At 53.2% G+C, this 18,862-nt stretch overlaps 7 protein-coding genes across 7 annotated transcripts; 4 read left to right on the forward strand and 3 right to left on the reverse strand.

The window, feature by feature from the left end:
- Positions 1 to 180: 180 nt before the first annotated feature.
- On the forward strand, positions 181 to 1,515 carry N7459_006847 (mitochondrial 54S ribosomal mL50 protein; the record flags this gene model as incomplete). The annotated part of the gene is made up of 3 exons (XM_056946015.1): positions 181 to 650; positions 758 to 1,136; positions 1,207 to 1,515. 3 exons carry the CDS (start codon positions 181 to 183, stop codon positions 1,513 to 1,515), a joined length of 1,158 nt encoding a protein of 385 aa, XP_056798014.1.
- Positions 1,516 to 1,920: 405 nt separating this feature from the next.
- On the reverse strand, positions 1,921 to 3,009 carry N7459_006848 (replication termination factor 2; the record flags this gene model as incomplete). Its single annotated transcript, XM_056946016.1, has 3 exons — positions 1,921 to 2,379; positions 2,436 to 2,925; positions 2,990 to 3,009. 3 exons carry the CDS (start codon positions 3,007 to 3,009, stop codon positions 1,921 to 1,923), a joined length of 969 nt encoding a protein of 322 aa, XP_056798015.1.
- A 178-nt stretch (positions 3,010 to 3,187) lies between these two features.
- Positions 3,188 to 5,085, forward strand: N7459_006849 (uncharacterized protein; the record flags this gene model as incomplete). Its single annotated transcript, XM_056946017.1, has 3 exons — positions 3,188 to 3,287; positions 3,423 to 4,373; positions 4,427 to 5,085. The coding sequence occupies 3 exons, from the start codon at positions 3,188 to 3,190 to the stop codon at positions 5,083 to 5,085; spliced, it is 1,710 nt and encodes a 569-aa protein (XP_056798016.1).
- Positions 5,086 to 10,799: 5,714 nt separating this feature from the next.
- On the forward strand, positions 10,800 to 12,700 carry N7459_006850 (putative topoisomerase family protein TRF4; the record flags this gene model as incomplete). Its single annotated transcript, XM_056946018.1, has 2 exons — positions 10,800 to 12,284; positions 12,344 to 12,700. 2 exons carry the CDS (start codon positions 10,800 to 10,802, stop codon positions 12,698 to 12,700), a joined length of 1,842 nt encoding a protein of 613 aa, XP_056798017.1.
- An 854-nt stretch (positions 12,701 to 13,554) lies between these two features.
- N7459_006851 (D-arabinose 1-dehydrogenase (NAD(P)(+)) ARA2) lies at positions 13,555 to 14,970 on the reverse strand (the record flags this gene model as incomplete). Its single annotated transcript, XM_056946019.1, has 1 exon — positions 13,555 to 14,970. One exon carries the CDS (start codon positions 14,968 to 14,970, stop codon positions 13,555 to 13,557), a length of 1,416 nt encoding a protein of 471 aa, XP_056798018.1.
- An 879-nt stretch (positions 14,971 to 15,849) lies between these two features.
- Positions 15,850 to 16,343, reverse strand: N7459_006852 (import motor complex subunit PAM16; the record flags this gene model as incomplete). Its single annotated transcript, XM_056946020.1, has 2 exons — positions 15,850 to 16,251; positions 16,341 to 16,343. The coding sequence occupies 2 exons, from the start codon at positions 16,341 to 16,343 to the stop codon at positions 15,850 to 15,852; spliced, it is 405 nt and encodes a 134-aa protein (XP_056798019.1).
- Positions 16,344 to 16,606: 263 nt separating this feature from the next.
- On the forward strand, positions 16,607 to 18,655 carry N7459_006853 (PEX28-32 family peroxisomal membrane protein; the record flags this gene model as incomplete). Its single annotated transcript, XM_056946021.1, has 3 exons — positions 16,607 to 16,633; positions 16,785 to 18,029; positions 18,092 to 18,655. 3 exons carry the CDS (start codon positions 16,607 to 16,609, stop codon positions 18,653 to 18,655), a joined length of 1,836 nt encoding a protein of 611 aa, XP_056798020.1.
- Between the last annotated feature and the right edge of the window lie 207 nt (positions 18,656 to 18,862).

Here is an 18,862-nt window from a genome sequence, read left to right on the forward strand (position 1 = left end):
TTTGGTCAGAGGTAAGATTTGATAATTTGCAGATTGCTCCTTCGCTTTGATTGGCTTAAATTTGTCGGATGATCGATCGCGTATACAAGAATGCCAAGAAGGGTCACGTGAAAAGCCAGATTTGTTTCGCCGAACAAATGTTGCCGGACACTCGTGATGCGAAGAAGCACCCACGCCGCCATGCGCCCCATCACACGTCTCCCCGCCCGGGAGGCACTGTATGTCTGCTCAAACTGCAGGCAGGACGTCGTTCCTCGTGGAATATCACCCCTCGCCCGCCAATTCCGCCGCCATGCCTCCTCCAATTCCAAGTCATTCCTTGAGCGAACCCGAGAGAAATTGTGGTCTGAGACGCCACCAGGACCAGAAGATCCATATGCACGAAAGCCGCAATTTTTGGAGGAGACCACCAAGCGTTTGGAGAGATTTAACGAGAGAATAAGAGCAGAAGCAGAAGCAGAAGCAGAAGAATTGAAGCAACGGCAGGAAGAAGCTGAGGAAGTCGAGGAGCCCTCTAACCCGGAAAACCTGGCTAGTGGCGACCAGTACGTACAGGCGGAGACCTGGGATGGACTGAGCGCCATCGGTTTCCTTGAAGAGGATGCCTGGAAAGTCAATGGTCCCGTGCCGAGTGTTGATAAGTACAGTCGGTACGTCTTCTCTTCAATTTCTCTCCGCAGCTCCGGCTGGTTGGGTCACGATGCCAGCTGTCTAGCTCACAATGGCGGATACCAATCTTACTAAATCAATTGTGCAGATACGGCCGCGATGTCGATCTGAGACCCCTGCCCGATGCTGCTCACCAGGCCGCCGTGGAGATTTGTCTGATGCAGTTTCTGGGCAAAGACCCAGTCACCATCTGCGAGGTCTCCAATCACCACGAGCAGATCCAGCAGATGATCGATTCGTGCACTGTGGAAGTCTCCGAATCCATGAAGTGGGCGGACGCTCTTCGGTTCCCGGACCAAAACAGCCTGGAGGCTCTTGTCTTTGTGTTTAACCAGATTGGCGGCAAGACCCATGAAGAGATCAAATCGCCCGAGAAATTCATTGTGGAATCGAAGGAAACCAAGAAGCGGATCGTGTTGCAAACTTCCCGGCCCCTTTCACTCGCTGACTCCGCAGTCAAATTTGCTGTTTGTCTTCCTGTCGCTGATCCGTTGTCCCTGCAAGATAAAAATGCTAATGTTAGTAACAAAATTACAGTTCGTCAAGCGACTCACCCAGCTGCTAGGCCGCCGTATCCCCGATTACGCCATCACCTCATCCACCACTGTTGGAGAAATTATCACCGCCCTTTCTGCCCCGGTGAAGGAGAAGTCACCGGACGTCAACAAGACTATGAGCAAGGGATTCGCCGCTGGAAAATTGCCGCCAAATCTAATGTTCAGCAAGAACCGTATTAGTCCAGGCGATAAAGATGAGGATTTCGGCCGTAAGAAGGCTATTCACGCCGAGCTCTACAGCCGAGGTCTTATCTTGGAGAAGAAGGCCAGACCGGTTGGTTTGGAGTGAGTGACAATACTGGCATGAATTGGACAATGTCCTCAATGGCTTGTTATCGCCCTTTTGTCATTCTCTTGTCTTCTCCCAGATCTGTGGCGAGAAGGGTGTCATACTAGATGATTGGCTCCTCTCTGCAGCTCCAGCCTCGAGGTGTCTATTTGTTTTGATAGTAGATCATTTTGTGTACATTAGGAAGCCTTTACTGAACTGCATCTGTTATTTATTGAAGATCTCCATGCCGATCAAACCTTGAAAAGAATATACAGTGCTGAGGTTTCAGCACGTCTGGTAGCCATCGTAGTCGGCATGAAACATTCAGAAAAGACCCCAGACTCCGAAGACACCAAAGCGATAGCTCCCCTCGATGCTACCAATGCAAGGCAAAACCTTCAAATACCCCCCGAAAGAAGCAAGTTACCTCCGCGCGGACGCAGGAATAGAGTACCCTCTTGTCATGAAGTCGCCACCCTTTCCCGAGCCATCCTTCTTCTCCTTGGTGAAAAGACTGTCTAAGTTTTCATTCATGCCCATCATCTTCCGACGTTTCTTCTTTTCCTCTTGCTCAACTAGCACACGCGCAGTAAGATTCGCCGTCGCAGCATTCTTAATACCATTTCCAGAGGCCGCCGGAGTGGGTGTAGATGTGTTGCTCCGGCTCTTAGGCTCCGAAGCCTCCGTGGTGCCGTTAGGACCATCCGCTGAACTCTCTGCGATGGCATGCTTCTTGCGCTTTTTCGAGCCGGGGGCTTTCTTCAGAGAGTGGGTAAGGCTCTGCTCGGCAAGCTTGGCGCCACGCTCGATGAGTCGCTTCTTATCGTCTTCCTTAGTTGGCAGGATGGGAATGATGTTATCTTCGGTGTAGGACTCGTTGCACTTTGTGATACTGTTAGACATGCTATGTCTTGGGGTGCATACAAATGGAACAATACCTGCAGACACTTGTCGCCCTTGAGCTGACGAATCGCCTCCTCGGTGAAAACATGTCCACACGGGACAAGATACACGGACTTCACGCCAGGGCCCAGCGGCTTTGCGGTGATCGGACAGATCCAGCCCTCGCGTCGCTCGTGGCGGTGCACGATGGTGCGGTCTGATGGGTGCTCGGCGCGCTCGGTGTCGACTTCAAAGTGCAGCTCAACAACATCTCGGAGGGACTTCACGCGTCCGCACAGGATCTCTTCACAGTCCGACTTGGAGCTGATACCCTCTGCGTCGTCGCCGGGGAGTAGGAATTGGAGCATAGCATCTTTGTTGTACAAGTTTCCGACGGAATCTGAGACTATTGGCCGGGCAAGTGCCTTGTGCGAGAGCGGACATGTTGTCCAGTGGTGTTCTTGCTGCTCGCGCTGGGCCTCTTTGACTTGCGCCGTGCTTGGGGCGCGGGCTGCTTCGCGGACGAGTTCGCGGCGGGTAGGGATACTATTTAGATAAGGAGTCAGTCAAATTTCACCCCACATTTTGCAAAGATAGCACTTGAACCTACCTGCCACCGTCGTTACCCATGTTGCCTGGACGTTTTGGATAGTTGCGTAGTCCAACTAATTGTCTGATTGCCACTTGCGCCACTTGCGATAAAGGCTCTGGAGCAGATAGCGGGCTGACTCAGCACCGATTAGATCCCCCGTCCATATCAACAGTTGGCCGGAAGCTCTCCACAATTCCCCAGCTCAATGCCTCCAACATGAGAGTCCCTCAGTCGCTGTTCCTGCTGGCTGTCGCCGGGTCCACTACTGGAGCTATTAGTGGTAAATCTGAGCGTCCTCGCGGTGTCGCTCCAGAATGTACGTGGCTACACGGTCCCTGATTGCATCCCCACCCCCGAACGAGGTGTCCACAGCCGGTAGACCATCAATGGGGCGATCCTTGATGCTTTTCGGCGTGACATTTTTCAGTTCACTGACTAGGAATCTCAAAAGTTGCCAAGTTCTACCAGGACAAGTCCTCCTTCAGTTGTATCTCGAATCCTGCCATTCGAATCCCCTTGTCCAACGTGAACGACGACTTCTGTGACTGCCCAGACGGTAGTGACGAGCCCGGCACATCTGCGTGCTCCCATCTCTCACGAAACTCGCCTCTTTCGGTGGCAGATCGCCCTGGAAATAGCGATCTGGAGCTCACGCTCGCTCTCCCCGGATTCTACTGCAAAAACAAGGGCCACCGACCATCCTATGTCCCATTCCAGCGCGTGAATGATGGAATTTGTGACTATGAGCAGTGCTGCGATGGCAGCGATGAATGGATGGGTGTCGGTGGGATCAAGTGCGCGGATCGTTGCAAGGAAATTGGCAAGAAATGGCGTCAAGAAGAGGAACAGCGCCAGAAATCTATGACCGCTGCCCTGAAAAAGAAAAAGGAGCTCCTCGTGGATGCCGCCAGGCAACAGAAGGAAATTGAGGATCAAATTGCTGGGCTGGAAACCGAAATTAAAGGTGCCGAACTCCAGGTAGAGAACCTTGAGGCCACCTTGAAGACGGCTGAGGCAGAGGATCGCAAGATCGTTCGCACTAAAGGCAAGGGCAAGGGCAAGGTTAATGTTCTCGCTGGACTCGCCAAGAGCCGTGTTGAGGAGCTGCGTGAAGGATTGTTGGACATCCGTCGCCAGCGGGATGAGACTCGTGAGCGGGTGAAGGAGCTTGAGGATATTCTTGCTAAGTTCAAGGTCGAGTACAACCCCAACTTCAACGATGAGGGCGTCAAGCGCGCCGTCCGCAGCTATGAGGAATACGCCGCTCGAGAAACGAATGTGGAGGTCAATAGTGCCCAGGACCGCGACTTGGTTGAAATTGCCAAGCCAGATACCAAGGACCACGGCATTGACTGGGAACATTGGGAGGCCGAAGAGGATGGCTGCAATGACTCCGACTTAAGTATGTTGCTCTCGTGTCTTGGTGTGCATACAATCACTGACAAAGCCCGACAGTCTACAAGCTGGCTGCTTATCTTCCGCCTTCTTTGGTCGACTTCGTCGAAGACCAGGTCCTCACTTTCAGGTCGTTCCTTGAGTCAAGTGGGATTCTAGCCAAATCGGAGGAGGAGTCTGCTTCAGAGTCCAAAGCTGTGACTGAGGCGCGAGATGCTCTCAAGTCCGGCGAAGACACTCTGAGGGACCTTAAGAACAAAATCCGTGACCAGCGGGCCGATCTTGAAAAAGACTATGGCAGTTCCTCCATTTTCCGCGCGCTGAAGGGGCAGTGCATCTCCCAGGACTCGGGTGAGTACACGTACGAGCACTGTTTCCTCGAGAGTACGAAACAGATCCAGAGGAAGGGTGGTTCCCCGATGTCCATGGGCAAATTCGTTCGAATTGGATCCGTCAGTGTCGAGGAACTCAACGAGGCTGGAGAGGTCGTCACTGTGGAGAATGTTGCACTCGAGTACGAGCGCGGCCAGTCCTGCTGGAACGGCCCCAACCGGTCGACCAAGGTCATCCTGGAATGTGGAGAAGAGAACGAGATTTTGAAGACGGCCGAGGATGAGAAATGTGTATACTCGATGCGCGTGACCACCCCGGCCGTGTGTGGGGGAGGAGAGGATGGTAATGGTGCACCTCGCTCCAAGGATACCAAAGACGAGCTGTGACTGACCCGATGTTGAATCTATATTTGCATCTGTGTTGAATTTTGTCTCTTACATCATTCAGACTCAGGATTCTGAGCGTTCATCTATACCGTGTTTGGTCATGGTGGCTTTTGTAGCTATCTCGAAACCTACAGCAATTTGTTTCACAGATGTTTCTTTTCAATATACTCGTCTAGTGACCTGGACTGAGATCTTAGATACAGTGCATGCATATTATCCGCTACCTTGCATAACTACGCAGACACGAGATATCTATATCACCTGGGCATGCATATGTCCAGTTGAAATGCTGTTACAATATATGATGAGATCTTTGACAGATGGACATATACCCAGGAAAAACTGTTCTTTTCATACCACATGTCTGATCTGGGCCTACCTAGGTGAAATAAGTAGAGGCGACGTCCACAAAAGACGCAGGGATGTCCCCCCAGGAGAGGACAACGCTTGGAAGATGTAAAAGTCATTGCTTATGTGCTTGGCATTGCAGAATGTACTAGCCCGTTCATTCATACTAGAGACAACTACTACAGTAGGCGACTGGTCGGAAAATATCCAAATATTCATTGATAAATGTGCGGCACAAGGCTCGCAAAGCACAGCTATACACAAGGTTACTGTGACCAAATCAAAACCCAACCCCGTCCCCTGCTCCGACATCCCGAGACAGGCAGAAACATCAAGTCATGGCGATCATGGCAGAGCACGTATTCGACGGACCGAACGCTGGCTCCCGATCCTAGTTGGCTAGCAACGGGATTCCAGGCCTGGTATGCGTTGTTGAGACATTGGAGGAGGACGACGGCCGGGGAGAGGGCGTGTGAGCTGGCTTAGTGCTGGAGGAATCATCAGAACTCCCATCATACAGGCAGAGAAGAGAGACAAAGAATCAACAGGGGACATACGGTGCAGCTAGAGCAAGAGCAGGAGTTGCAGTTGCCGGAGCAGCAGTTGCACGAGCAGGGGTTCATCTTGACGGTATTGAGGTGAGGGTAAAACCACACGAAGAATAAAGCTTGAGTTGTTGGAGAGTGAAAGAGATATCGATCTTGTTTGAATGATTCCATCAAACTGGCGGGACGAAGGGCCGACTTTATACTTCACATCCCACCCGCCTCGCCAGACGAGTCCTCCGATACGGCAGATGGCATTGCGTCCAAGTCCCAGGAATTTCTTGTTTCGTTATTTTCGGCGTCTCCCACTCCGGAGGACGGTCCTATCGGAGAGGCCGTCCAGGCCGGAGGCAAACTCTCATCGCGTGGTCGAGTCAAATGGATCCAGCGAGCCCGGTATGCAACAACCGATGCGCTGCCCCTCTCCCTCGCACACTCTCCTCCACTTACAACGGGGCTGCCTCCACTCACACTCACGCGCTACCCGCTCCCGCCGACTAGGCTGCTCTGACGCTGTCGCCAATAACGAGGCTCAGTCGCAGTCAGATTCGCCAATCACCTCCCCGCCGCTGTCGGGCGAAGGGCAGCAAGTGCTCTCCGATCTGTTTACTTTGCAGATGTGGAGTGCTCCACCTGCGTTCTCTCCTCTGGCCACACTTGCAGATCAGGCTGATGATGATGCTCGAACCGGTTAGGTTCATGCGGATGATGATGGGGGCCTGCGTGGCAGGATGGCCCTTTCTCCTGCCCTTTCCACTTCGAGCCTATCATGGCACCTCAGCGAATCCCCGGACTATATGCCATCAGTCATGCCTAGGGAAGGAGGGTCACCTCGTGTCTGCTTGTCATATCTCGAGGGAAAGCATGGATCCGCTCTGTGCGGTGTATGACCGGATTTGCGGCCTTAAGTGGCTCGATATTGGGTAGGCATTCCTGCCCTGAGGATGGTCATAGGCTGCTTCGTCTCGCAATTATGGAGCTCCTCTTTCATACACCACGCCTCTGCTGTTGTGGATCTGAGATGGATGCGTGGACACCATGACAGGCCATGCCACCACCAACATCGAGGCCTCCACAATGAAACCTGGACCTCTGTCATCCCACAGCAATGATGGACACGTTTCGGATCCAGGGTCGATCTGCTCTCGTCTGCGTAACTGGAATTCCACCCCCCACTGTCGGGCCGGGCCTCAATTACCTCATGGGTACAGTCATGGGTAACGAACGGCGAAACGGAACGTGTGACAACGCCCAGGAAGGGCAGTGGGGGGACTTCCCAAAATGAATTTTCCGGCGCCAGGAGCGGTGCAGGGTCGGATTCTGGCGTAGCAGCCTATGAGAAGCCAGATGTTTGAGCGGGTTGGGGACCTTGGAGGGGCGCTGCGAAGCCTTATTGGCAGCCTGCGAGTATGGATGCTGAGGTGCATCTTTCCAATCCACCGTGGTGGAGTCGAATATCGTGTTATTTTTTTTTTCGATGTTTTGTTCTTTGGAGAGCGTGGGCTCACGATCCTGAAAGAGGACAAAGCGAAATGGGGTTGTGAGCTGCGTGGGTATCAAAGGAGATACCTCGGATGCAAGAGATCGGCGCTTTCATGCAACCGCCCCAAAAAAACAAAGCTAGATGAGATACCGCAGCATCGAATCTAGCATAGTACTTCGTGCCAGCTTGGATCTGATAACTCGAGCTTGGAGAGCTATGGTTGCGTTCACCGGGACCTACAGCTACCCTCGCACAGGTGCAAGATCCAGGCGGTTTGGCCCACACCACCCTCGCATTGACGCCCTGTGTATTCCTGGTCATCAGGATGCAAGGCAGAACGCCGAGAGCAAAAAAAAAAGTGGACCGTCTCATCCTGCATATGGCTCGAAGTTACCGGAGCATATCATACCCTGTTTGTCCCACAGACCCTCTCGATATGCATGCTGTATGATTATCATTGGGCCCCAGCCCATTGCTCGCAGCATCTGAGATGGTACCCGATGACCCGGTTGATAATTCCTTGAGTCAATGCGGCGTTCCTTGTCGGTGTCCGTGCAAATAATGCGCCATACTAAGCGTCCGCCTATGGGTTGACTTGGGCCAGAACTGCTCGGCAAGAGACAGCCGCGCAAGCCGAAGAGAAATCTAGGCCACTATCGTAAATTCTTTGATACACTCCTATATCGGTGTACCCCGTGCTTATATGAGTGGATGGGGGTTATAGTATAGGCAATGTGTGATGTTGGGGTCTATTTTTCGGTGTATGACATCGTGTCCGATATCCACTCGCCAGCCCAACTCTCCGACGTGGCAATCAGTCCCCGAAGGAGGGTTACGTCAAGATAAGGCATGTTCCCAGAGGCGATGGAGGTTGAGAGATGCTTGGGAATAGGGCTGCATCGTCCTGCTGGTGATTTGGATGCTGCGCTGTACTGCAGTTAAGCTCGTCACCTCCACTGAGCCTAAATTGCGCAAAGACTGGGTCTGATGCCCACAAGGTACTTGATGAAAATGAATAAAAGTCTTTCAGCAACTGCCCATGTCTTCATTGACTACGACGGACCAGCTAGACTGGATGGTTGGGGAACATGACAAGGGAAATCTTCGCCATACAACAAACCCCTCCTTGGCCATCCTCTCCCATCGTTAGCGAGAAAAGCTAGGTCTGATTCGGCGAATCATGGGATATTGTCTGCCGCAGCTCGATCAAAGAAGCAAGATCAGCTTGCGCAAATCCCGATCACTCTCGAGAACCGTTGGTTGCGTGGTTTATTTCTGTGCTCGAGGAAAAGCGGGGGCAAGTTGCAGTTAGCCAACAGGATCTGGTAGCAGTCGAGAGGGAGTCACATACGGGGCACTGGCAGGCGCCGGCAGGGCACTGGCACGAAGCGCCGCAGCTGCAGGTGTGGTCGGGGCCTATTCGTCTTGGTCAACATTGCAATCGAAGAAGCAACGATGCATCGGAAATACGAGAGGGGTGAAATCACCCCGCCACGGCCCCTCCAGATCGGGAATCGCAGCAGAACCCGGACGAGATGCCCCATGAGAGGGGGATCCGATGCATGAGCATCGGAGACGTGCTCAACACTCACCCATTTTTGATAGAAGTCTTGCGTATTGCGTGTGGTTTTGCGTAGACGATGGCTGATGAGGAAAGGTTGGAATGGTGAATGACGAATGACGGATGGTGGGGAAGGAAAGGGCGGCGATGGGCCTTATATATGGGAGCGCGCCCGTGACTTTCCGGGATTTCACCAACACGAATGCATGATTCTTGCTAGCTGGTAAGAACTAGTCGAACTATACTAGGTATGATTGATGAGCGCTGGGGCAACGAGCACATTTCTGCACCTGCGGCCCCGCCTGAGCACATATCTCACGCAGCTCCCTATTCGGCACTACGAGGGCTCGACTTGCACGGTTGGGAGAAACTACTCCCCGAGCGACGAAAAGAATTCAGAAAAAGAGACAGCAATCCTTGCTCGACTGCATGGCGACTTCGGTCACTTGTCTGTGCGGAGGCTTTGCGCTCTCAGTCGCACTGGACCCATCTGCCAACCACACTCGACTCCAACTCTGTCATTGCAGCAGTTGTCGCGCAGTGAGCGGGCTGCTCTGTACATCGTATTACCTCATGCAGCATGAACCGTCCACTCTGGACGGTCTGCAGGAGTATCAGGAGTCACCCAGTGTGAGCCGCTTCTTCTGCAACACCTGCGGCACTCACGTCTTTGCTTGGGCGAAGCCTAGCGGGCGATATCTCGTTGCATCAGGAGTGCTGGCAGCGGCAGATACCCCACCAGTGCAATCCATTGAGCACTGGAAGGTAGATGAGACCGGTGATGGTGGACTAAGCATCTTCCTTCCTGGGTGGCCGACGACGACGACGAGCTGTCGCGTAGAGGCTCTTTCAGGGCAGTCGCAGGGCGCTGGCATGCATGGACCCCCAGACTCGGAGGATACATCATTGGACCAAAACGAATTGCAGGCGCGATGCCATTGTGGGCGGATTGCCTTCTACATCACTCCTCCGAATGCAACATCCCTTGAGGCGTGGTCACAGTGGCCTGACGTGCTGGTTCCATATCACTCCGCATCAGCTGCCAACCCGGAAAACGTAAAATGGTGGCTCCAGGATGGAAACACCAAGTATCTGGCAGGAACCTGTGTCTGCAACTCCTGTCGATTGGGGAGCGGTTTTCCAATCCAGACCTGGGCTTTTGTTCCGAAATCAAATATCTTTCGTGCGGACCGATCACCACTGACATTCAACCTCAGAAACCTGAAACAGTATGTCAGCTCACCGGGGATTTATCGAGAGTTTTGCAATTCTTGTGGAGCCAATGTCTTCTGGCATAATGACGGACGGCCAACAGTAATTGACGTGAGCGTGGGTTTGTTGCAAGGGGAGGGTGCAAGAGCAGAGAAATGGTTAAAGTGGGCACCTGATCGTGTGAGTTTCTCTGATATGGCTGTTCAGAAAGAACTGGCACATCTGCTGGAGGAAGGATTGCGGCATTGGCAGTCAAATCCACCACAGAACGATCCATAGATAAGTTTGTATCGAAACCCACGATAAGATGGAACGAGACACTTGACCGCCTTTCATGTGCGAAGATTCTGCCACGCCTTCTTTTTTTTTTTCGCGTCCACCATCTGATCTAACAATCCGACACTGTTGTTTCTCTTTCCATGAGCCCCTGCCCTTCTCACCAGGCTTGACAACTAATGACTGAATCTGTCATCACTTGTATCCACCTGACACTCATCGCCCAGACTCCGTCCCTGTCACTTCTTGTCATCGGATACCCGAGGATCGCGGTGCGCGTTTGACAATAATGCCCCCGTTTCAGTTTCGGGGCAATGTGCCCTCCAAGGATAGAGGCAAAGGCCCCAAAAAAGACAACCGATCGGGCAAGTCGCGTCCCAAGACTGAATTTACGTTTCGTTTCCCACCCACATCTGAGCGTCCGTTGTTGAGGACCAAGAGAGACACAACCCCTGAGCTGCTTACGGCTGCGGATTCAAAGCCTGCTCCCAAGTTCGCTCCTCTTGATGCCATCAGTGACAGCGAAGAGGCAGAAATGGATCTATCGGAAGAATCAGATGAGGAGGAGCGTCCGCGCAAACGACGTGCTCTGGGACTGGATGGCAACACTTCGCCCAAGCCCGCTCCTGCACCACCGGCCCCGAAATGGTCCAATCCAGACCCCTACACAGTGCTGCCACCCCCTGATGAGACTCAACATAAGAAGCTTGACGTGGTGAAGCTGATTCGCAAAGCGAGACTCGCCGACAGTACGGCCAAGGCGCAGCAGCAGGATGCCGTGGTTGATAACGATGACTTCATATCGCTAGGTATTCTCGACGGGGCAGAAGAGGACGAGCAGATAGACCCGGCTCGGAATGCTCCAGAGAATGCCCCGAGGGGTCCGAAGGGTATGGAAGTCCGTGAGTCGGCGGCTGCGAAGAGAACCCGGGACGATCAGCCCAAGGGATTCTCAACAAAACTCGGGAAACCTCAGCGGAGGTTCAATCCAGATGCATCTATTCTTCACGCATGGCGGGCGATGGCGAATCAAGATGCTTCGCCTTGGATGAACTCCATTGTGCCCTCGATGCACCTTTCAACGAAATTCCACAACGAAGTAATTGCATTCTACAACTGGGTCAGGCCGCATCGCTACGAGCAGATTGTCAGATCTGACCTCGTCAATCGGTTGGAAACCGGGTTCAAGAAGCGATATGGCAATATCGAGATCCATCCATTTGGCTCGTTCGCGTCAGGGTTGTACCTCCCCACGGCGGACATCGACCTAGTCCTTATGTCCCCATCCTTTCTCCGTCAGGGGATTAAAGTGTTTGGTGAGAGGAAAGGGCAAATTTATGCATTTTCCGCATTTCTGAAGGACCTGAATATCGCGATTCCGGGTTCCATTGAAACTATTGCGCACGCACGGGTGCCAATTCTCAAGTTTGTGGACAAGTTGACTGGGCTCCGCGTGGACTTGTCTTTTGACAATGACAGCGGCCTGCTCGCGAACAGGACGTTCCAAACGTGGAAGGAGCAATTTCCCGTGATACCGGTCATAGTGTCAGTTATCAAGCAATTTTTGCTCCTTCGAGGCCTCAACGAAGTGCCAACAGGCGGATTGGGCGGATTCTCTATCACTTGTCTGGTGACAAGCCTCCTGCAGCACATGCCTCGTCATGGGCAGCAAAATGCCGGCAAGGTTCTTCTTGACTTTTTCAATTATTACGGGAATGAGTTTTCCTATGAGACCACAGGCATTCGAATGAATCCGCCTGGGTATTTCAATAAGGTAGGTAACCTGAACCATTTCGGCAAATCAAGAGCATCTGAACTCACACACAGCTATAGTACGGTAACAGAGACCGCCTTATGATTGAGGATCCCAATAACCCATCAAATGATATCTCGGGCGGGACCAAGGAGATCTCATTGATCTTCCGATCTTTCTCTGATGCTCATCTCATGTTGACAAACCGGCTGAATTCGCTAGCAGCATCCAGAGCATCTGACATAAGCCTTCTGGGAGCCATCATTGCGGCCAATTATGACGAGTATACGGAGCAGCGTTACCAACTGCGTCGGGTGTTTGAGACTGCCCCCCAGTTTGGCCGATATCGTGTTCCCCCGCCGCCTCCGCCTGCTCCTGCGGACCCTTCTCCTCCCCCGCCGCCACCTACTCATGCCCCGAGGCCGACACGCCACTAAGGTCGAGACCTGTTTACTTGAAACCTACTCAGCGTGCCGTCTAATCCTTATGTCCACGACGAATTCCCTTGAATCGCACCTCCCTTAGTGTCGATTTCCTGTTCGAGATGATACCCATTTTTTGCTTCACGAGATGAATGCCAAGCGCTGATGGTGGGCCACATTTTTAACATGCATCGCATTTAAAAACGAGAGCTTCGTTTTTGACTCACACCTCATGTCCAAGGATCGAGATCGGACGGATTCGAGCCAATGCTTCCATCCTCAAACGCCTGATTCCACTCTTTGGGGCCCGGTCACGATTCAGCTGCCCCATACAAATTCAGCGATATGATCACCTGTGAGGCTACTTCAAGCCAAACCGATCCGGGCCTCGAGATCCTCCTTTCGATCCCATACCAACTTTCTCTATTCTTTGTACCAAGGTAAACATTTATTAGTGACCCAATTAAATCGACCAGCAACTACCGGTGCCTCCGTGCATCATCAGGCTGGTCTGCTTCTTACCCTTTCCCCCTTCCAATACTCCTTTCTCACCAAGAAAGCGCTACATGCGAGTTCTTGGAGAGGATCACGTTATATGACTTTAGGGGCGATTAGCGATATGTTGAGTGCTTGATGACTAACACCCATGAATCCTGTTTATAATTGGCACCTGAGTGGTGTTTAGAAATCTCAATATGCATGAGCTTTGCATCTATTGGTACTGCAACTACCATCAAGTTCACCTCACAATGAATAGACTACGAGCCTATTTATATATCAGGCATTACATGTACGGATGGCTCAGGCTCTGCGAAACGCTCATTCAAAAAACAGTTGTTATGTGCATAGAAATCATGCATCTCAAATGGCTATGCAAGTTGCTTTTCCGCATCCAATGGTGGCGTCAACATCGCGTCATGTTCCGTGGTTACAGCACCAGCAGGGAACGATTCTGTCGTCTCTTCCGTCTCGATTTTCTTCAGCACATCAATGTGTTCTTTGGGCAAGGTGTTTTGGAAGTCCGCCGGCGGACTGGCCCATACATAATCCACCCACTCTGAGCCAAGGATATCCCTGATAACCCGTGCCAACTGCAATATATGGACACAGCGCGTTTGGGACCAAGCACGGTCAGTAATGATACCCTCTGAGGGCGTCAGGATATCGGCAGTGTGGGTGGCAGACGACGGGACAGCGCCAGGGGTCACATTGTTCGGTGTCAAGGATCGGGTGGGCTGGAGCTTGTCAAAATCGGTTCCATCGTCATCTTCATTCCAGTTCTCCAGTCCGTCCAGGATGCTGTGCCAGACACGTAGCGTCTCGTCCAGCTCGTCAATATTGCTCACGCCCATGACACTCACGCCGAGTCTCTTCCCGATACCGATATTGGCCACTGATAGGAAGCCGGGATTGGCGTCAAGGGCTCGCGCCAGCGGTGCACCGAGGGCACCCGCCTTCGCTCCAGCACGCAACCATGTTTCCAATGCAAACCGGATTGCCACAACTTCCAGCTTCTCCCCATGTTGGGAAGCGCAGTCCGATGCACGGTGAATTGCCCCGCGCAGCGCATCTGGCGCAGGATGAAAGTCTCCCATCGAGCCAATGGGTACGCCGTCACGGCGCAGAAGTCCCATCCCCAGCGGCGAGGCATTCGGCACAACGTCCACACCGGCAGCGAGCAGGCGCGGCAGGGCAAGCGACTGCAGCCGTGTATTCTGCAGCGTGAAATTGGCATACGACATGGCGATATCCAGCGGCTCGCCCGTCTCGCGCAGGATCATCTCTGCCAGCTCGCTCAGCACGTCCACCGGGTACCCCGAGATCCCGACATAGCGCAGCAAGCCCTCCTCATCGCGTAGCCGGCGCAGCTCGCGGACGGCACCAAGGACCTCCGCGGCCGACACGAACTCCACGTCGTGGCAGTAGACCACGTCCAGGTACCCGGTGTGCAGGCGGCGCAAGCTGCGGCGCACGCTGTGTCGGATCCAGGTGGGTGAGTAGTCGAACGATGCGGACGCAACGCGCCCGACCTTCGTGAGCAGGCGGTACGAGTCACGGGGGAAGTTGGTCTGTACAAAGTCCGTGGCCAGCGCGCGGCCGAGGAGCTCCTCCGCGGGTCCGTAGTACGGGGACGTATCAAAGGCGCGGATGCCGCGTGAGAGTGCGCGCTGGACGAGCTCTGTTGTCGGCAGGGCGTAGGGGTCTGCGTTGTACTGTGAATTGAACGTCGCCGTGCCCATTATCAGCGGGGGCAGATCCGCCGACAGCGGGGTGGAGGGACGCATGGCGCTTGCGGTGGGATCGGGTCGAGTGGGCGCACGATCGGTATTGCGCTGCCAATGAGGCCGGTGGAAGATGAGGGATGCAGAGTCAGGAGGACGCTGTTTTGGGTTGGAGAAACTGATTGCGAGCCGAAAAGACTTGGAATAACTGTTTTCCTTATCCGCGCGAGAATTTCCCCCGGCTCCGCTCCGGATGGCGCCATGGCGGGGGGCGATTCTTCACCGTGGTGAGGAGCCGATCCCAGTCCTATTCACTAGTCGCGGGGGATTTGTGGCTCAATATGCATCTCTGGCGGTGTTCCTGGCCATTCCTCAACGTTCCTGGAGGATGTTCAGTCGATGCTGGTCGGCGGTGGCAAAAAAAAAAAAAAAACACAAAGTCTGTCCCGGAATACGAGCGTTCTTCTTACTCATGTCATATAGCGAATCAATCGGGAGGACATTCCACATGTGCAATTATACAGCTATAGTACAAGACTTCCTTTCCGAGGGAGAGTGGAGAAGGGGGGTTAACGGTGGTGAAAAAGGTGATGGTATACACAGAAGGCCCAGAGGCCAAAGAGAGATCAAAATCGGGACCGTAAGGGCGGCGATGCCGATGTGCTGGTACGCACATCAGGCACAGGTGAACGAGAGACCCTGAGAAAATGCGATCTCCTCCGTCTAATGTTCGCAAGCAGAAAAACCAGCTTCTCTCCTGCAATAAACCCAAACGCCATGCTATGCCAAATCAAGAAGGACGAGCGGGATCCGACCCGGAGATTTCATCGAGATGAGATCGAGAAGGATGCCTGTGTGCAGACGCGAGCACAAGTTGCAGATACTGCCGCAGAAAGGCGTAAGAGAGGAGAGTGCAGGACTTCCTCAAGACGAGAACTCGTCTCACCGGTCCTTGTAGACCTTGGGGTTCCAGCCTTCGCGTAGCTCCTTGTCCGTGGCCGCTTTGCGCTCCGCTTCACGAACCTCCATCTCTATCCGCTCGCGAGCCCGCAGAATTTTGCTTTGCAAGTAAAAGCTGCCGCCTTTCTGGGGGTCATTGATATCGAAGAGCTTTTTGAATCGTTCCATGACATGCTCGACGTTGGTTTCGCCGCCGGCGGGTGGCTTGACGTTGAGGATCTTACAAGCCTCGTCGAGGGTAATACCAGAAGAGGTCAAGGAGCTGCCGCCGTTCTTCTGGGCAGTGTATTTGCCGGAAGCCTGGGCTTGCTTGTAGGCTTCGGCGAAAGCGCGGCCGAAGACCCGGGCTCCGGTAACGACGACTTGGGTGACGATGCGGTGAGCCTGTGTGAAGGAAAAGGGAGTTAGGACCAAATGATTTTATCTGGAAAATACTTGGGCACGAGAGGACAAGAGGGAGTCTTGCAACATACCATGTCGACGGGGACAGAGAGTCCAAGAGCGATGATCACAAGGAGGTGAAGAAAGGAAGAAGGGGAAAATTTCGGCTGCGCGTGTTTTAGCGTCGGCAAGTCGGGGAGCTGGAACTATGCGGCCACGCCGACTTGGAACGGCCACGATCATAATAGATAGGGAAGGGAATAGATATTCATTGCTTGCAATATAGAAATGGGCAATTACTGGCAAAAATCATCAGACAAAAAAAGAAGAGAAAAAAATTCCCTGGGTCCGTATAGCTATGGGCCTAGCCATCGTGCAGTGCAGCGTCAGTCACATGTCCCCGGTGCTCTTACCCCCCACAGATCAGCTTGAACCGATGAACACCCACGCTATAAAGATGTGCGCCAGCCCGACGAGCTGACCTTCACCTCCTTATGACGTCTCCGTAATTGGATGGCAGCTCTCGGTATGCTCAGGTGTCCCCTGTCCTCTGGACCTCCTTTACTCACGCGACAGCAGAAGATCTCCCGTGGATCGATTCCATGGCACCCTCATCGCAGCCGCAGGAGTATGGCCACTCTGACTCTCAGCCGCCAACGGTCGCTGCATTCTCCCCTTCTACCATCACCGGCTCGGCCTTGACCTCGCGCCAGCGTTCCAGCGTCATCGTGCATCGCAAGTCACCTCTCCTGGTGGCTACGCCGCCGCCCATTACCCGGGCGTTGGCCTACTCTCATCCGTTCCTTTTACCGCTCAATAAGTTGGCCGGGTTGTTAACATGGACATCGGGGGACCCGTGGCAGAGCTTCTTGCTCGTGGCCACATTCTGGGCCGTGGTGCTGTACAGTGACGCTATTCTTCTCTGGACAGGCCCCATCTTGGTTGTAGTTGGGTTAATTCTCGGCATGTACGGGCGGCGTTACTCGCCCCTGTCATCTACAATCTCGACTGGTGAGAAACACCAGGGCTCATCGTCCACAGAGACCACCGTCCGTCACCAAAAGAGCCTGGATGATATCGTCGAGACACTGCGCACATTCACGACGCGATGTAATATCCTCCTCGAACCCTTGCTCGATCTGACCGATTTCCTCTCCACGCAACGAACAGCGACATCAGCGACGACTCGACCTGCTCTAACAGCCCTGTTCATCCGCATCCTTCTAGTCACGCCTGTCTGGATTGGGCTGACACTTCCTCCATTCTACCTAATTACTACGCGCCGCGTCGTTATGGCCGTCGGCACTGTCATTCTAACCTATCATTCACGACCGGCGAGGGTGTCGCGTGTTATTTTATGGCGGTCTCGTGCAGTGCGTCGGCTCTGCGCTATGATTACCGGTCTCTCGGTTGCGGAGAGCCCAAGCACTTCGCAAAAATCCCAGGCCCAAGGTTTGGGATTAAATATTTCCACTCGTCGGCGTGGAGCCGCGTCCGGGGTACGATTCACATTTGTTGTATACGAGAACCAGCGGCGCTGGCTCGGCATCGGATGGACATACTCGCTGTTCCCATCAGAACGCGGGGCCTGGACAGACGAACACCTCAATTCCGTTCCACCCAAGGACACATTTGAGCTACCGGATGTCCGAACTGGAGATGCCAAATGGCGTTGGGTTGCCGGCAGTGAGTGGCGTGTCGAAGGGGCCGATAACATGGTGAGCGGCAAGTCTGATTCCAAGGTCTCTACTGGCGAGGGCTGGATCTACTATGATAATAAGGTAAATTCGATCTGTCACCCACAGAGTATGTGCTTCTGTTCGTTCTTTCTAACAGCAGATAGTGGGAGGACGGTCGTCGTGCTCAGGACGGCTGGGACCGGTATACTCGCCGACGCAAATGGTACCGCGATGCTGAATTAGTCGAAGTGCAAAATCAAAACAACCCCAACGCTTCCGAAGATGCCGTATCAAATCTTACCCAAGCCTTCGAACGAGAAAGGAGAGAGAGAGACTCTGACGCAGAGGCCACTAGCCTCTCTCCATCCACTCCTCTCAAAAACCGTCGTCGACGTTGGTTTGGCACCAATAAAGAGAAGGAACGCGCAGACAGTGGTGCACCATCCTTTGACGCCGGCCGCTCAACTGGCGCCGTAGCCTCTTATGACGGGGCAGGGAGTGTACGCACGCCTTCTCGTCCCATTAGTATCCAGAGCTCACGCAAGCCATCGCAGTATAGTGTCTATGAAGGCAGCATGGCAACAAGTGATAGCTCCAGCTTGCGCGAAAAGGAATCGGAGAATGTACACGATCACCATGATCGATGGGCAACCAGGGCTGCTGGGGGAACAGAGAGGGCAGAACGAGAGTTTGGGCTGAGTGATGAGGTGAATATGGGACTTAGTTGAGCCTGCGACAAAAGCCCTATTGTTGTGCTCTACTGAGTCATGCCCCATGTCTGCATATCTTCTCTAGGTTGTGGAACTTGTCTTTTCGGTGTTATATGTTGCTTAGTCCATTCGAATACCCTACCGAATTGTGTGAAATTTTTATTGACATAACTTCATTATTATTTTGCTTCTGGTATGATAAAAACCTGAAAAAAAAATCTATAT

Source organism: Penicillium hispanicum (genome assembly GCF_028827665.1).
Source record: "Penicillium hispanicum strain IBT 35686 chromosome Unknown utg000006l_segment0_segment0, whole genome shotgun sequence".
Classification (NCBI taxonomy): Eukaryota; Fungi; Ascomycota; class Eurotiomycetes; order Eurotiales; family Aspergillaceae; genus Penicillium; species Penicillium hispanicum.